Source organism: Myotis nattereri, assembly GCF_964212035.1.
Source record: "Myotis nattereri genome assembly, chromosome: 6".
Taxonomy (NCBI): domain Eukaryota; kingdom Metazoa; phylum Chordata; class Mammalia; order Chiroptera; family Vespertilionidae; genus Myotis; species Myotis nattereri.
In genome coordinates, this window is record NC_138081.1 from 8,228,034 (window position 1) to 8,238,572 (window position 10,539).

The 10,539-nt window shown below is 55.7% G+C and overlaps 1 protein-coding gene across 1 annotated transcript in view; it reads left to right on the top strand.

Annotated features, from left to right (window-relative positions):
* Positions 1-10,539, top strand: part of SCUBE3 (signal peptide, CUB domain and EGF like domain containing 3) — a gene marked incomplete at its 5' end in the record, with an annotated part of 32,822 nt that extends 22,283 nt beyond the window's left edge. The window contains 15 exons of the mRNA XM_081093906.1: positions 789-911; positions 1,386-1,502; positions 1,981-2,106; positions 2,391-2,507; positions 2,670-2,774; positions 3,070-3,186; positions 3,493-3,651; positions 3,860-4,075; positions 4,406-4,567; positions 4,773-4,940; positions 5,451-5,612; positions 6,250-6,447; positions 6,917-7,069; positions 7,193-7,272; positions 9,555-10,539. Coding sequence (XP_080950032.1) covers positions 789-911; positions 1,386-1,502; positions 1,981-2,106; positions 2,391-2,507; positions 2,670-2,774; positions 3,070-3,186; positions 3,493-3,651; positions 3,860-4,075; positions 4,406-4,567; positions 4,773-4,940; positions 5,451-5,612; positions 6,250-6,447; positions 6,917-7,069; positions 7,193-7,272; positions 9,555-9,704 — 2,153 coding nt within the window. The 3' untranslated portion in view covers positions 9,705-10,539. The remainder of the gene's footprint in view (positions 1-788; positions 912-1,385; positions 1,503-1,980; positions 2,107-2,390; positions 2,508-2,669; positions 2,775-3,069; positions 3,187-3,492; positions 3,652-3,859; positions 4,076-4,405; positions 4,568-4,772; positions 4,941-5,450; positions 5,613-6,249; positions 6,448-6,916; positions 7,070-7,192; positions 7,273-9,554) is intronic.

The window sequence follows — 10,539 nt, forward strand, 5'->3', positions numbered from 1 at the left end:
CTTCTGGCCAGCAGCTGGCCGAGAGGACTGGGAGGGCTGGGGCAGCAGGTCAGACAGCCAGAGCTGAGAGGTTTCCTGCTGGGAAGGACTGTTGACAGGTATGCTGAGAGTGAAGGGGAGGGCTGCCCCTCCCCCAAGGAGGGGTGCGTAGCCTGGGTCCTGTCTGCCACCAGCTTGGGGAACTTGACCTCAGGAAGGAAGCTGCTCACCCCGCCCCCCCCTCCCTTCCTAGTGCTGAAAGCTGCCTCAGGCCTGAGTCTCTCCAGATCTCTCCCAGTCCAGCCCCTGCCTGGCCCTCTCCCCTCCCCCATCAGCTGCCCAGACTCACTCGCTGGCTTTTCCCTCTGAAGAGCTGTCCCTTTGAATATCCACGTCTCTGTGCCATCTCCTCACCCACCTAGCTGGGCTCCGGTGGCAGGCGGGGGCCGGGGGTGGTGGGGCAGGAAAGGGACAAACCCCATCCTCCAGCCTTTGGGGAAGGGCCACCGGCAGCAGAGTGAAGGGCATGGACTGGCCCTGTTAGTCAGAAGCCCACCTACTTCTGCTCCAGGCAGCTCCCCGAGGGCCTGACCTGGCTCCCCTGCATCCCCTTCTTAGGGGACTCAGCCCGAGCACCTTTCCTAATGGCACAGACAATCCCCTGAACAGGGAAGAAGTGGGAGAGTCAGAAGGCGCAGGCTCAGGGCTCTCCGTGATTCTGGCTTGAGGCAGGGCGTGATCCTGTATCCTTGCTTGTCCCCAGCCTTCAGTATTACCTTTGATTTTCTCTATTTGTCCTGCCTCCCCAGACATAGACGAGTGCCGCCTGAACAACGGGGGCTGCGACCACATTTGCCGCAACACGGTGGGCAGCTTTGAATGCAGCTGCAAGAAGGGCTATAAGCTTCTCATCAATGAGAGGAACTGCCAGGGTGAGTAGACTGGGGCCAAGGAGAAAGCCCGGGACAGGTCCTTGGGGTGGAGAGTTTCAAGCAGGCCAGAGCCTGAGAAAGTCAACAGACACGGTGGAGCCCTTCTGTAAGCAGGGTCGTGCTGCAAATTAGCAAATGCACGCCTTCTGGGCGGCCCAGCTCTGCACTGGGGTGCGTGGCTTGGCAGAGGGAGGAAGGGAGGGGTTTCACCCCAATTCATATCCTTGGTAGGGTCTGACACACAGCGGCCCTGACCGGAGGCATCCGGTCTCGCCGTTCCTGACTCCGGGAATGCAAGCGGGGGGCAGGGGATGGGAGCATTGCTGCATTGCTGCCTCTAGGGCTGGGCCATCCGTAGGGGCTTTCAATGTAAGGAGGGAGCCAAGGCCTCTCACTTGGGCCCTTCACCTGAGCAAGGGGTCCCGGGGCCAAGGCCCCCAAGACAGACTCTGGCTTGAATCCTTGCTCTTCCAGATATAGACGAGTGTTCCTTTGATCGCACCTGTGACCACATGTGTGTGAACACGCCGGGAAGCTTCCAGTGCCTCTGCCATCATGGCTACCTGCTGTACGGTGTCACCCACTGTGGGGGTAAGCCAGCAAATCTGCACCCTCAGCTACCAGGCCCCTCTCACCTCCTCACCGTTCAACTGAACGAGCCCCTGAGTTGGCTTGTTCCCAAGCCAATGGGCAAATCCCCAGGTGCCCGTGCCATGTCTGCATCCATCAGGATGAAATGGGAGGAGTTAAGACAACTGGGAATCCAAAATTCCCATCTCCCATCCCCATCACTTTCCCCTGACTCCTAGCCTTAGCTCCCAATGACAGCCCCACTGGGAGGCAGCAGGGGAAGGCTTTACAAAGCTCATCACCTTGGCCCCTTCTCAATCATTCTTTTGACTGTGGGCAGAGATAAAGAAAGGAGGTCGTAGGTTTGACCTCTTCTCAGACCGGTAGTCATCTTGAAATGCCTGGAACTCTAACCCGGGGTCCTTACTCACTGCCCACTCCCTGGCTCCTTCTCTGCCCCCACCCATGTTTGTCTGTGACTCCCTGCTCCTCCCCCCAGATGTGGATGAATGCAGCATCAACCGGGGAGGTTGCCGCTTTGGCTGTATCAACACTCCTGGCAGCTACCAGTGTACCTGCCCCGCAGGCCAGGGCCGACTGCACTGGAATGGCAAGGATTGCACAGGTGGGCATCGCCCTCTGCTGGCCGCAGCTGGCACTACCATTTCAGGGGTTCTGGAAAGCAACACATTCCACGTGGAGGAAAGTGAGGTAGTAATAGGGGTGGAGAGTGTGGCTGCTTGTTAGACACAGGAAGGCTCCAGTAAATAGCCCTTTCCTTCCTTTATCAGTCTCTGTGTAAGTGACAATTACAACTCTGCGTGTAGCTAATTCTCTTCCTCCACCTTACCCAGCTGAGGGGGAGGGTGCGAACAGCAGGCCCGCTCCTCAGCTTCTCTCCCTTCCTAGAGCCTGTGAAGTGTCAGAGCAGTCCTGGTGCCTCGAAAGCTATGCTCAGCTGCAACCGCGCTGGCAAGAAGGACACCTGTGCCCTGACCTGCCCCTCCCGGGCCCGGTTTTTGCCAGGTACATAGGGGAGGTTGCTGGAGGGCCCAGGGTGGGGGTGGGGGGTAATGGGGGAGGAAGACTGGCTGTTCAGGCAGCAACTCTGCTGCCCTTAGACATATCCAACCACTGAGGGTTTTGGGGGGGGGGCAGGTCAGAGCTTTGACAGCCCCCTTCTCTCAGAGTCGGAAAATGGCTTCACGGTGAGCTGTGGCACCCCCAGCCCCAGGGCCGCTCCAGCCCGAGCTGGCCACACCGGGAACAGCACAAATACCAACCACTGCCATGGTGAGCACCAGCCTAAGGCCTGTTCCCACCCCACTCTCTTGCTTATTGACCCCGATTTCTCTTCTTCGCTAACCACTGGCCTTACTTTTTTCTGGATTCCCTTTCTTTGCTCTGTAATTTTCCAGCCCTGCTGCCTTGCTCCCTCTTCCCCTAGCATCTGATTGCCTTGGCTTTTGTAATCCCTCTCCTCCAGCCAAGCCCTGGCTTATTGCCCAGCTTCTCACTGTCCCCCACAGCAGCCCTCACCCCACCCCCAGGGCTCCCAGGCCCTGCTGAGCTTCTCCCATCCCTCCAGAGGCTGCAGTGCTGTCGGTTAAACAGCGGGCCTCCTTCAAGATCAAGGACGCCAAATGCCGTTTGCACCTGCGAAACAAAGGCAAAACGGAGGAGGCCAGCAGAATCCTGGGGCCAGGTTTGGACTGGGGACCCCACTCCAACAGGTTGTCTGCCCATCAAACCCTTCCCACCCCTCAACTCTCCTGCTTAGTGAGATGGCCGAAAACCTACTGGACCCTGAACTCCAGAAAGAGCAGGGACAAAAGCAGGTGTAGGCATAGAGCCCCAGGGAGCCCCAGGACATTCTCCAACTAAAAAAGAAGGGAGGTAGAGGCAGTCAGAGATGTGGTGCGAGTGTCAGGCTTGGGCTGGAGGGTGAGAGCTGGAGCGAGAACTTTCCCTGTCCCCAGGAGGCACCTGGGGTGACAAGACCTTCCCCCAGGTGCTGCATCCTGCTCCGACTGCCAGGTCACTTTCATCCACCTCAAGTGTGACTCCTCTCGGAAGGGCAAGGGCCGCAGGGCCCGGACCCCTCCAGGCAAGGAAGTCACTCGGCTCACCCTGGAGCTGGAGGCAGAGGTCAGAGCCGAAGAAACCACAGGTGGGACTGGGCGCCCGGCTGGAGGAGGGCGGCGGGAGGGCAACCACAGGTCTCAACAGCAAGGGGGGCCTGTACGAGGGGCAGACCCTGCCTAATGCCAAGCCCGGGAGCCAGTCCTCTCACCTGTAGCCCTAGCTTTGCTCTTCCCCTCCTGCTCACAGCCGCTTTCTTCTCTTCCTCCTCCGGCTCGTACCGCCACCCGCCACAGCCAGCTGTGGGCTGCCCTGCCTCCGACAGCGGATGGAACGGCGGCTGAAAGGGTCCCTGAAGATGCTTAGGAAGTCCATCAACCAGGACCGCTTCCTCCTGCGCCTGGCGGGCCTGGATTATGAGCTGGCCCACAAACCGGGCCCGGGAGCTGGGGAGCGAGCTGAGCTGGTGGAGGCCTGTAGGCCTGGGCAGCACCGCGCGGGGGCCAAGTGTGGTAAGGGAGCTTGCTGGGACACAGGGGAGCATGGGAATAGAAAGACCCAGCTGGGACCGGAGCAGAATACGTTACGGCCTCAGGTGCATCTCTCAAATTGGGAGGCAGCCAAGACCCTCCTGCCCCTCCCTGGTCCCAGGCTGAAATCTAGGACAACAGGTGGGGCCACCAACCCTCCTGCACATGGCTTTGGCCCCCGATTCTTCCACGTAGAATTCTGTTTCCAGACAGAGATTCTCCTTAAATCTGGGGGAGCGGGAAGGGGAGTCCCAGGCCTGGGTGGTGGGAAATAGGGGGGGTGGGTGGCTAGCACAGCCGACTCTCCCTCAGTCAGCTGCCCGCAGGGAACGTATTACCACGGCCAGACGGAGCAGTGTGTGCCATGCCCAGCGGGCACCTTCCAGGAGAGAGAAGGGCAGCTCTCCTGCGACCTTTGCCCTGGGAGTGATGCCCACGGGCCTCTTGGAGCCACCAACGTCACCACATGTGCAGGTGCCAGGGGAACAAACAATACAGAGTGGGGTAGGGTGGGCACTGGGATGCCCATGGGCATGGGATTTCCCAAGGGCAGGCCCAGGCTCCAGGCTACTCTCCTAGTCAACATCCTGTTTGTGTGCCTCTGTCCCCTGAGACTGGGTGATCCCAAAGGGATAACCGGGACCATCCCCATCAGAGTTGGGTCCTTGGTTCATTGCAGGTCAGTGCTCACCGGGCCAGCACTCCGTGGACGGGTTCAAGCCCTGCCAGCCATGTCCCCGTGGCACCTACCAACCCGAAGCGGGGCGGACTCTGTGTTTTCCGTGTGGCGGGGGCCTCACCACCAAGCACGAGGGGGCCATCTCCTTCCAAGACTGTGACACCAAAGGTGAGTGGGCTACTCCCCCTTCAGGGGCTCCCCTACCCCCAGCACTTCCCCAAACTCCCCGAGTCTCCAGAGTAGCGCCAAGTCTGTTGCTCCGCCATCTTCCCCAAACTGAGAAAGGCCCAGCTGCCCGACCAGCCACACCATCCTGCTCATAGCCCCATCCTGACCCGCCACAGCCACAAGCCTGGGAATTGGGGGAGAAATAACAGCAACGATTACCCTTCTGCTTTGGAAAACTGGTGGCACAGTCTCCCCCACACTACAAACGAGTTTCGGTGCAGGTTTGGCACTGCTCAGTGCCTGAGAGAAAAGGATGGGCACTGCAGCCGACCACTGTCAAGCTTGCCTTCCCTGCCTTGAGCTCTGGCATGACGAGGAAAGGCGGGGCTCTGGGAGGAACCGTGGTGTCTCCAGTCTCCTGGTTCTCCAGGATGAATGTCCTGCCCGTCCCACGTCCCAGAACTCCCACTTGCCTGCCACCTTACCGCCTCCCTTCCCCCTTGCCTGCAGTCCAGTGCTCCCCGGGGCACTACTACAACACCAGCATCCACCGCTGCATCCGCTGTGCCATGGGCTCCTATCAGCCTGACTTCCGCCAGAACTTCTGCACCCGCTGTCCAGGAAACACAAGCACTGACTTCGACGGCTCCACCAGCGTAGCCCAGTGCAAGAGTAAGTGGCAGGCCCGGCGGCAGGAAAGGGGTTAGAGAGGCCGGGAGCAGTGGGCACAGGAAGAAGCAAGGTGGGAGACAACCAGCAGGGAGCGGGCCTGGGGCGTGGATGGGCAGGGAAGTCCCACCCTCCGTCTCTCCCCAACTCACTCAGGCTCAAGACCAGTTGCACTTTCTCCCTGGAGACAGGTTATAGGGAGGCAAAGACAGGAGAGGGGAGATAAGAAGGTCCTGCCAAAACCGGTTTGGCTCAGTGGATAGAGCGTCGGCCTGTGGACTGAAGGGTCCCGGGTTCGATTCCGGTCAGGGGCATGTGCCTGGGTTGCGGGCACATCTCCAGTGGGGGATGTGCAGGAGGCGGCTGATCGATGTTTCTCTCTCATCGATGTTTCTGACTCTCTATCTCTCTCCCTTCCTCTCTGTAAAAAATCAATAAAATATATTAAAAAAAAAAAAAAAGAAGGTCCTAAAAGAGCAGGAGGGAAGGGGACCCAGAACTTGGAGAAAGGATGATGAGCTCAGAAGGTGGCTAGCTACCTACGTGTGTCTGATCTCCACTTCAGAGCTCTTCATTTTCCCCAACCCATTTCCCCACTGACTTCACTTCTCCTTGCTCTGTCCGCTGCCCTTGGCTACAGATCGTCAGTGTGGTGGGGAGCTGGGTGAGTTCACTGGCTATATCGAGTCCCCCAACTACCCAGGCAACTACCCAGCTGGCGTGGAGTGCGTCTGGAATATCAACCCCCCGCCCAAGCGCAAGATCCTTATCGTGGTGCCCGAGATCTTCCTGCCATCTGAGGACGAGTGTGGGGACGTCCTCGTCATGAGAAAGAACTGTGGGTGGCTGCACAGCTGGGCCAGGGAAGGGCAGTCCAGAGCTGGTTGGGAGGGAAAGAGAGAAAACTGGCACAGGAAGAACTGGGGCCATGGCAAGGGAGGCCTTGGGAGGAGAGAAGCTCACAAAGGAAAGCAGCCGTGATGCGCATGGTGGGCGGAAAGCGGTTAAGAAAGGCAGCACTGGGACCAGAACTCCAGTAGTGTCACATGTGCCACCGTCCTCCTCTAGCATTTTTGCTGTTCCATTCATTTAAGTGTCAGATTTCTTCCACTCTGTGAGTGCCAGGATGTCAAAGAGGAGTTGTGGAACAAGCTCATGGGGGTGGGAGACAATGTATGTATGGGGGTGGGGGCGGCGCGTGCACAGGTGACACCTCTCAGCATGATTCCTCCTCCCACAGCCCTCACTCCGGGAGGGCTTGGGGAGCACGCCCTGCTGCTCCCCTGACATGCTGCTTGCCTTCCCAGCCTCCCCGTCCTCCATAACCACCTACGAGACCTGCCAGACCTATGAGCGCCCCATCGCCTTCACCGCCCGCTCCAGGAAGCTCTGGATCAACTTCAAGACAAGCGAGGCCAACAGTGCCCGTGGCTTCCAGATCCCCTATGTCACCTACGACGGTGAGCAAGGGCAGGAGAGCCAGGGAGGTGGCTGAGAAAGGGGAGGCTCGAGGGCCTTGGGGGGCGGCAAGGGGAACAGAAGGGTTCCCACCCCTAAGCTCTTCCCCTGGGTTGACTTTGCAGAGGACTATGAGCAGCTAGTAGAAGACATTGTGCGAGACGGTCGGCTCTATGCATCTGAAAACCACCAGGAGATTTTAAAGGCAAGTGAATATCAATAACAATAGCCAACATTCAATGAACATGTATGTAACAATGTGCAGGCAATATGCTATGTGCTTACATGAATATTCTCATTGGAGACACACAATTGCTCTGTGAATTAGGTACTTTCATCATTCCCACTTGACAGATGAGAAATATGAGGCACAGAGAATTATAGAAGTTGCCCAGAGGGTAAGCTGAAATTTGAGCCTAAGCCCACCTGACTGTAGTATTACCCACACCTTGGGGGAAGACAAAGGGAAGATGAGGAGATGTAATGTCCCCTACCTCTTCCATAAAGAATTCTAGGGTCTGGCCAGTGTGGCCCCTATGAACCAGGAGGTCAGGGTTTGATTCCCAGTCAGGGCACATGCCCAGGTTGCAGGCTCGATCCCCATTAGGGGGCGTGCAGGAGGCAGCCGATCAATGATTCTCTCACATCATTGATGTTTCTCTCGCTTTCTCCCTTCCTCTCTGAAATCAATAAATATATATATATATATATATATATATATATATATATATATATAATTTTAAATCTAGGGAAAATTAGGTATAGAAAGATGCTTTTGCTTAAGTCCCTTCCTTCCCTTACTCCCACAGAAAAGCAAATTAGCACAGCATTTCTCAGAGTTAATCCAGTAAAGACCTCTTTTAAGGGAAAAGAAATGTTTCCAGCATTGAAGAATCAACTAGACACCTGGGTCATGTGGACCCCAGTTTGAGAAAATCTTAAGAAACTATAGTCCTGGTCACAGTCCTTCATAAATTATTAATTTTAAAAAGGTTTGTCTCTATGTTAATAATTTTTGTATTATCATCAAAATAATGGACATGATAACAAAAATCTTCTAGAACTTGCAGACTGCAAAGAATATCATTTCAGAAATGCTTTTAAAACATTTTTTAGCCTAGCTGGTTTGGCTCAGTGGATAGAGCGTTGGCCTGTGGACCAAAGGGTCCTAGTTCAATTCTAGTCAAGGGTACGTACCTTGGTTGCAGGCTCCTTCCCGGCCTGGGCCCTGGTCGGGGCTCATGCAGGAAGCAACCAATCGATGTGTTCTCTCACATCAGTGTTTCTCTCTCTCTTTCCCTCTCTCTTCTACTCTCCCTAAAAATCAATGGAAAAATATCCTCGAGTGAGGATTAACAGAAAAACAAAACCAAAAAAACAACACATTTTTTAAAGCATCTGAACCCTTATTTCAAACTAGGGGCTCAGTGCACGAAACCACGTGAGACCAAGACCCGGCGCACCACGGGACCCAGACCAGAGTCAAGTCCCGCCAGCGCCGCAGGACACAGCGTCAAGTCACCTCCTGGTGACCGGTCTTTGGTCGTTATGGCGTTACGACCACTGGGTTTTTATTATATAGATATGCTATGGAATTCTAATGCATAAAGTAGTCGAGCTGTTTTGATTAAAGTGGGGAGGAGAGGCTGAAAGCCCCACCTCTTATTTTAAAAATCTGCTGATGCAGTGGAAAGAACCTACCCTAGAAGCTGGAAGATCTGAGTCCTAAGGCACAGTGCCTGGCACGTACGAGGCTCTCCACACATCACGTTGCCAGGTTGCTCAGAGAAGGCCTCTGAGAAGAGACCTGAATGAGATAAAGGACTACCTATCAGACAGTCAGGAGAGGAGTGTTCCAAGCTATGGAGCATGGGAGCAGTGTGGCATGTCCAAGAACTTTGAGAAGGCCAGTGTGGTCAACAAAATAAGGAAAATTCGAGAGGATGGAGGAGAGAGAACAGGGCACAGATCACATTCAGCGAATGGGCCAAGCAAGGGACTCGGCTTTACTGAGTGAAAAGCAGCAGAGAAGTGTTCTGAATGGACATGACCTAATCAAACATTTTTTAAAAGTCACTCTGGGGAAGAACAGTCTGTAGAAGCATAGGTAGGTAGAAGCATGGAGACCAGTTAGGGAGCGCTTGCAACAGTCCAAGTGAGAGATGATGGTGGCTTAGACAGGGTGCTAGCTGTGGAGACAGTGAGAAGGGGTCAGACTCTGGATATATCTTGAAGGTAGAGTCCACAGGACTTGCTGTGGTTGTGAGCAAAGAAGAGGAGTCGAGGATGGCTTCAAGGACTGGGCCATGGAAGGCTGGGGCTGCCACTGGCTGACCTGTAGATTCTAAAGGAGGAACAGGAAGTGGGGGTGGGGATCCAGCTCACCTCGGTGTAGCCCTGTTAGACAGCAAGGGGGGCTGCTGCTGAGCTGAGGCGGGCCCCTCTTTCCCCTGCTGACACTCACGCTGCCCCTGCCATCCTTTGCAGGACAAGAAGCTCATCAAGGCCTTCTTCGAGGTGCTGGCTCACCCCCAGAACTACTTCAAATACACAGAGAAGCACAAGGAGATGCTGCCAAAGTCCTTCATCAAGCTGCTCCGCTCCAAAGTTTCCAGCTTCCTGAGGCCCTACAAATAGTGCCCCTATGCCCAACACCCAGGTTTTGAAGACCCCAGATTCCTCAGCCCTCAGAGCCGGCAGCCTTCACCCCCAGATAAGGAACTCTCTCCTCTCTCTTAGAGAAAAAAAAAATCACTATATAGACCCAAGAACTCTCCCTTTCTGTCGCTCTAGCTTCCTTTCCTTGTCTCTCTGCCTCCCTCTCTCTCTTTATCTCTCTCCTGTTTTTCCTTTTCCTGCATTCTCCCTGGAAAAGCCATTTAGTCCTGGCTGTCTTCCCCCTGAGGGGTGCAGGAACAGTACCCCTCTCCAGCCACACTGCCCACTTTACCAGCTCACATCCCTAACCCCTTCAGCTTAGGAGAACGCTAGAGGCCCAGGAAAGAAGCGGGTCTGCTGGGGAATGGGGAGGGAGAAGAGGGGCTTCTGCCATTACAAGGTTGTGCCTTACTAGTCAGGAACCAAAATGTCCCCTGGCTGGGCCCCCCAGCTGCCCCCCTCCCCCCAGGTGATTCTAACAGCCCAAGGTTCTGCCAAAGAGGCCTTTGACTTACAGGCTTAATGCTAGCACTGGTCCTCTGGGGCACGTGGTGTGAGCTCTGGACCTCGGGTGTGAGCTCTGGACCGCCCGCACAGCCGCTTCCGGGTCTAGGCAGCTCCTCTACTTCTGCCATGTCTGCTTGGGTCCAATCCACGAGGGCTTACAGAAGGCCCACACCACTGGGCTGGTGGACACAGCGAGTGAGGAAGAGCAGCAGGCATTACCGTGTTGAAAGTGCTGCTGTCACTCCCAATGAGAAAGACTATATATATATCGCTCTGCAGGACAGAAACCAGGTTCTATAGCATCGCC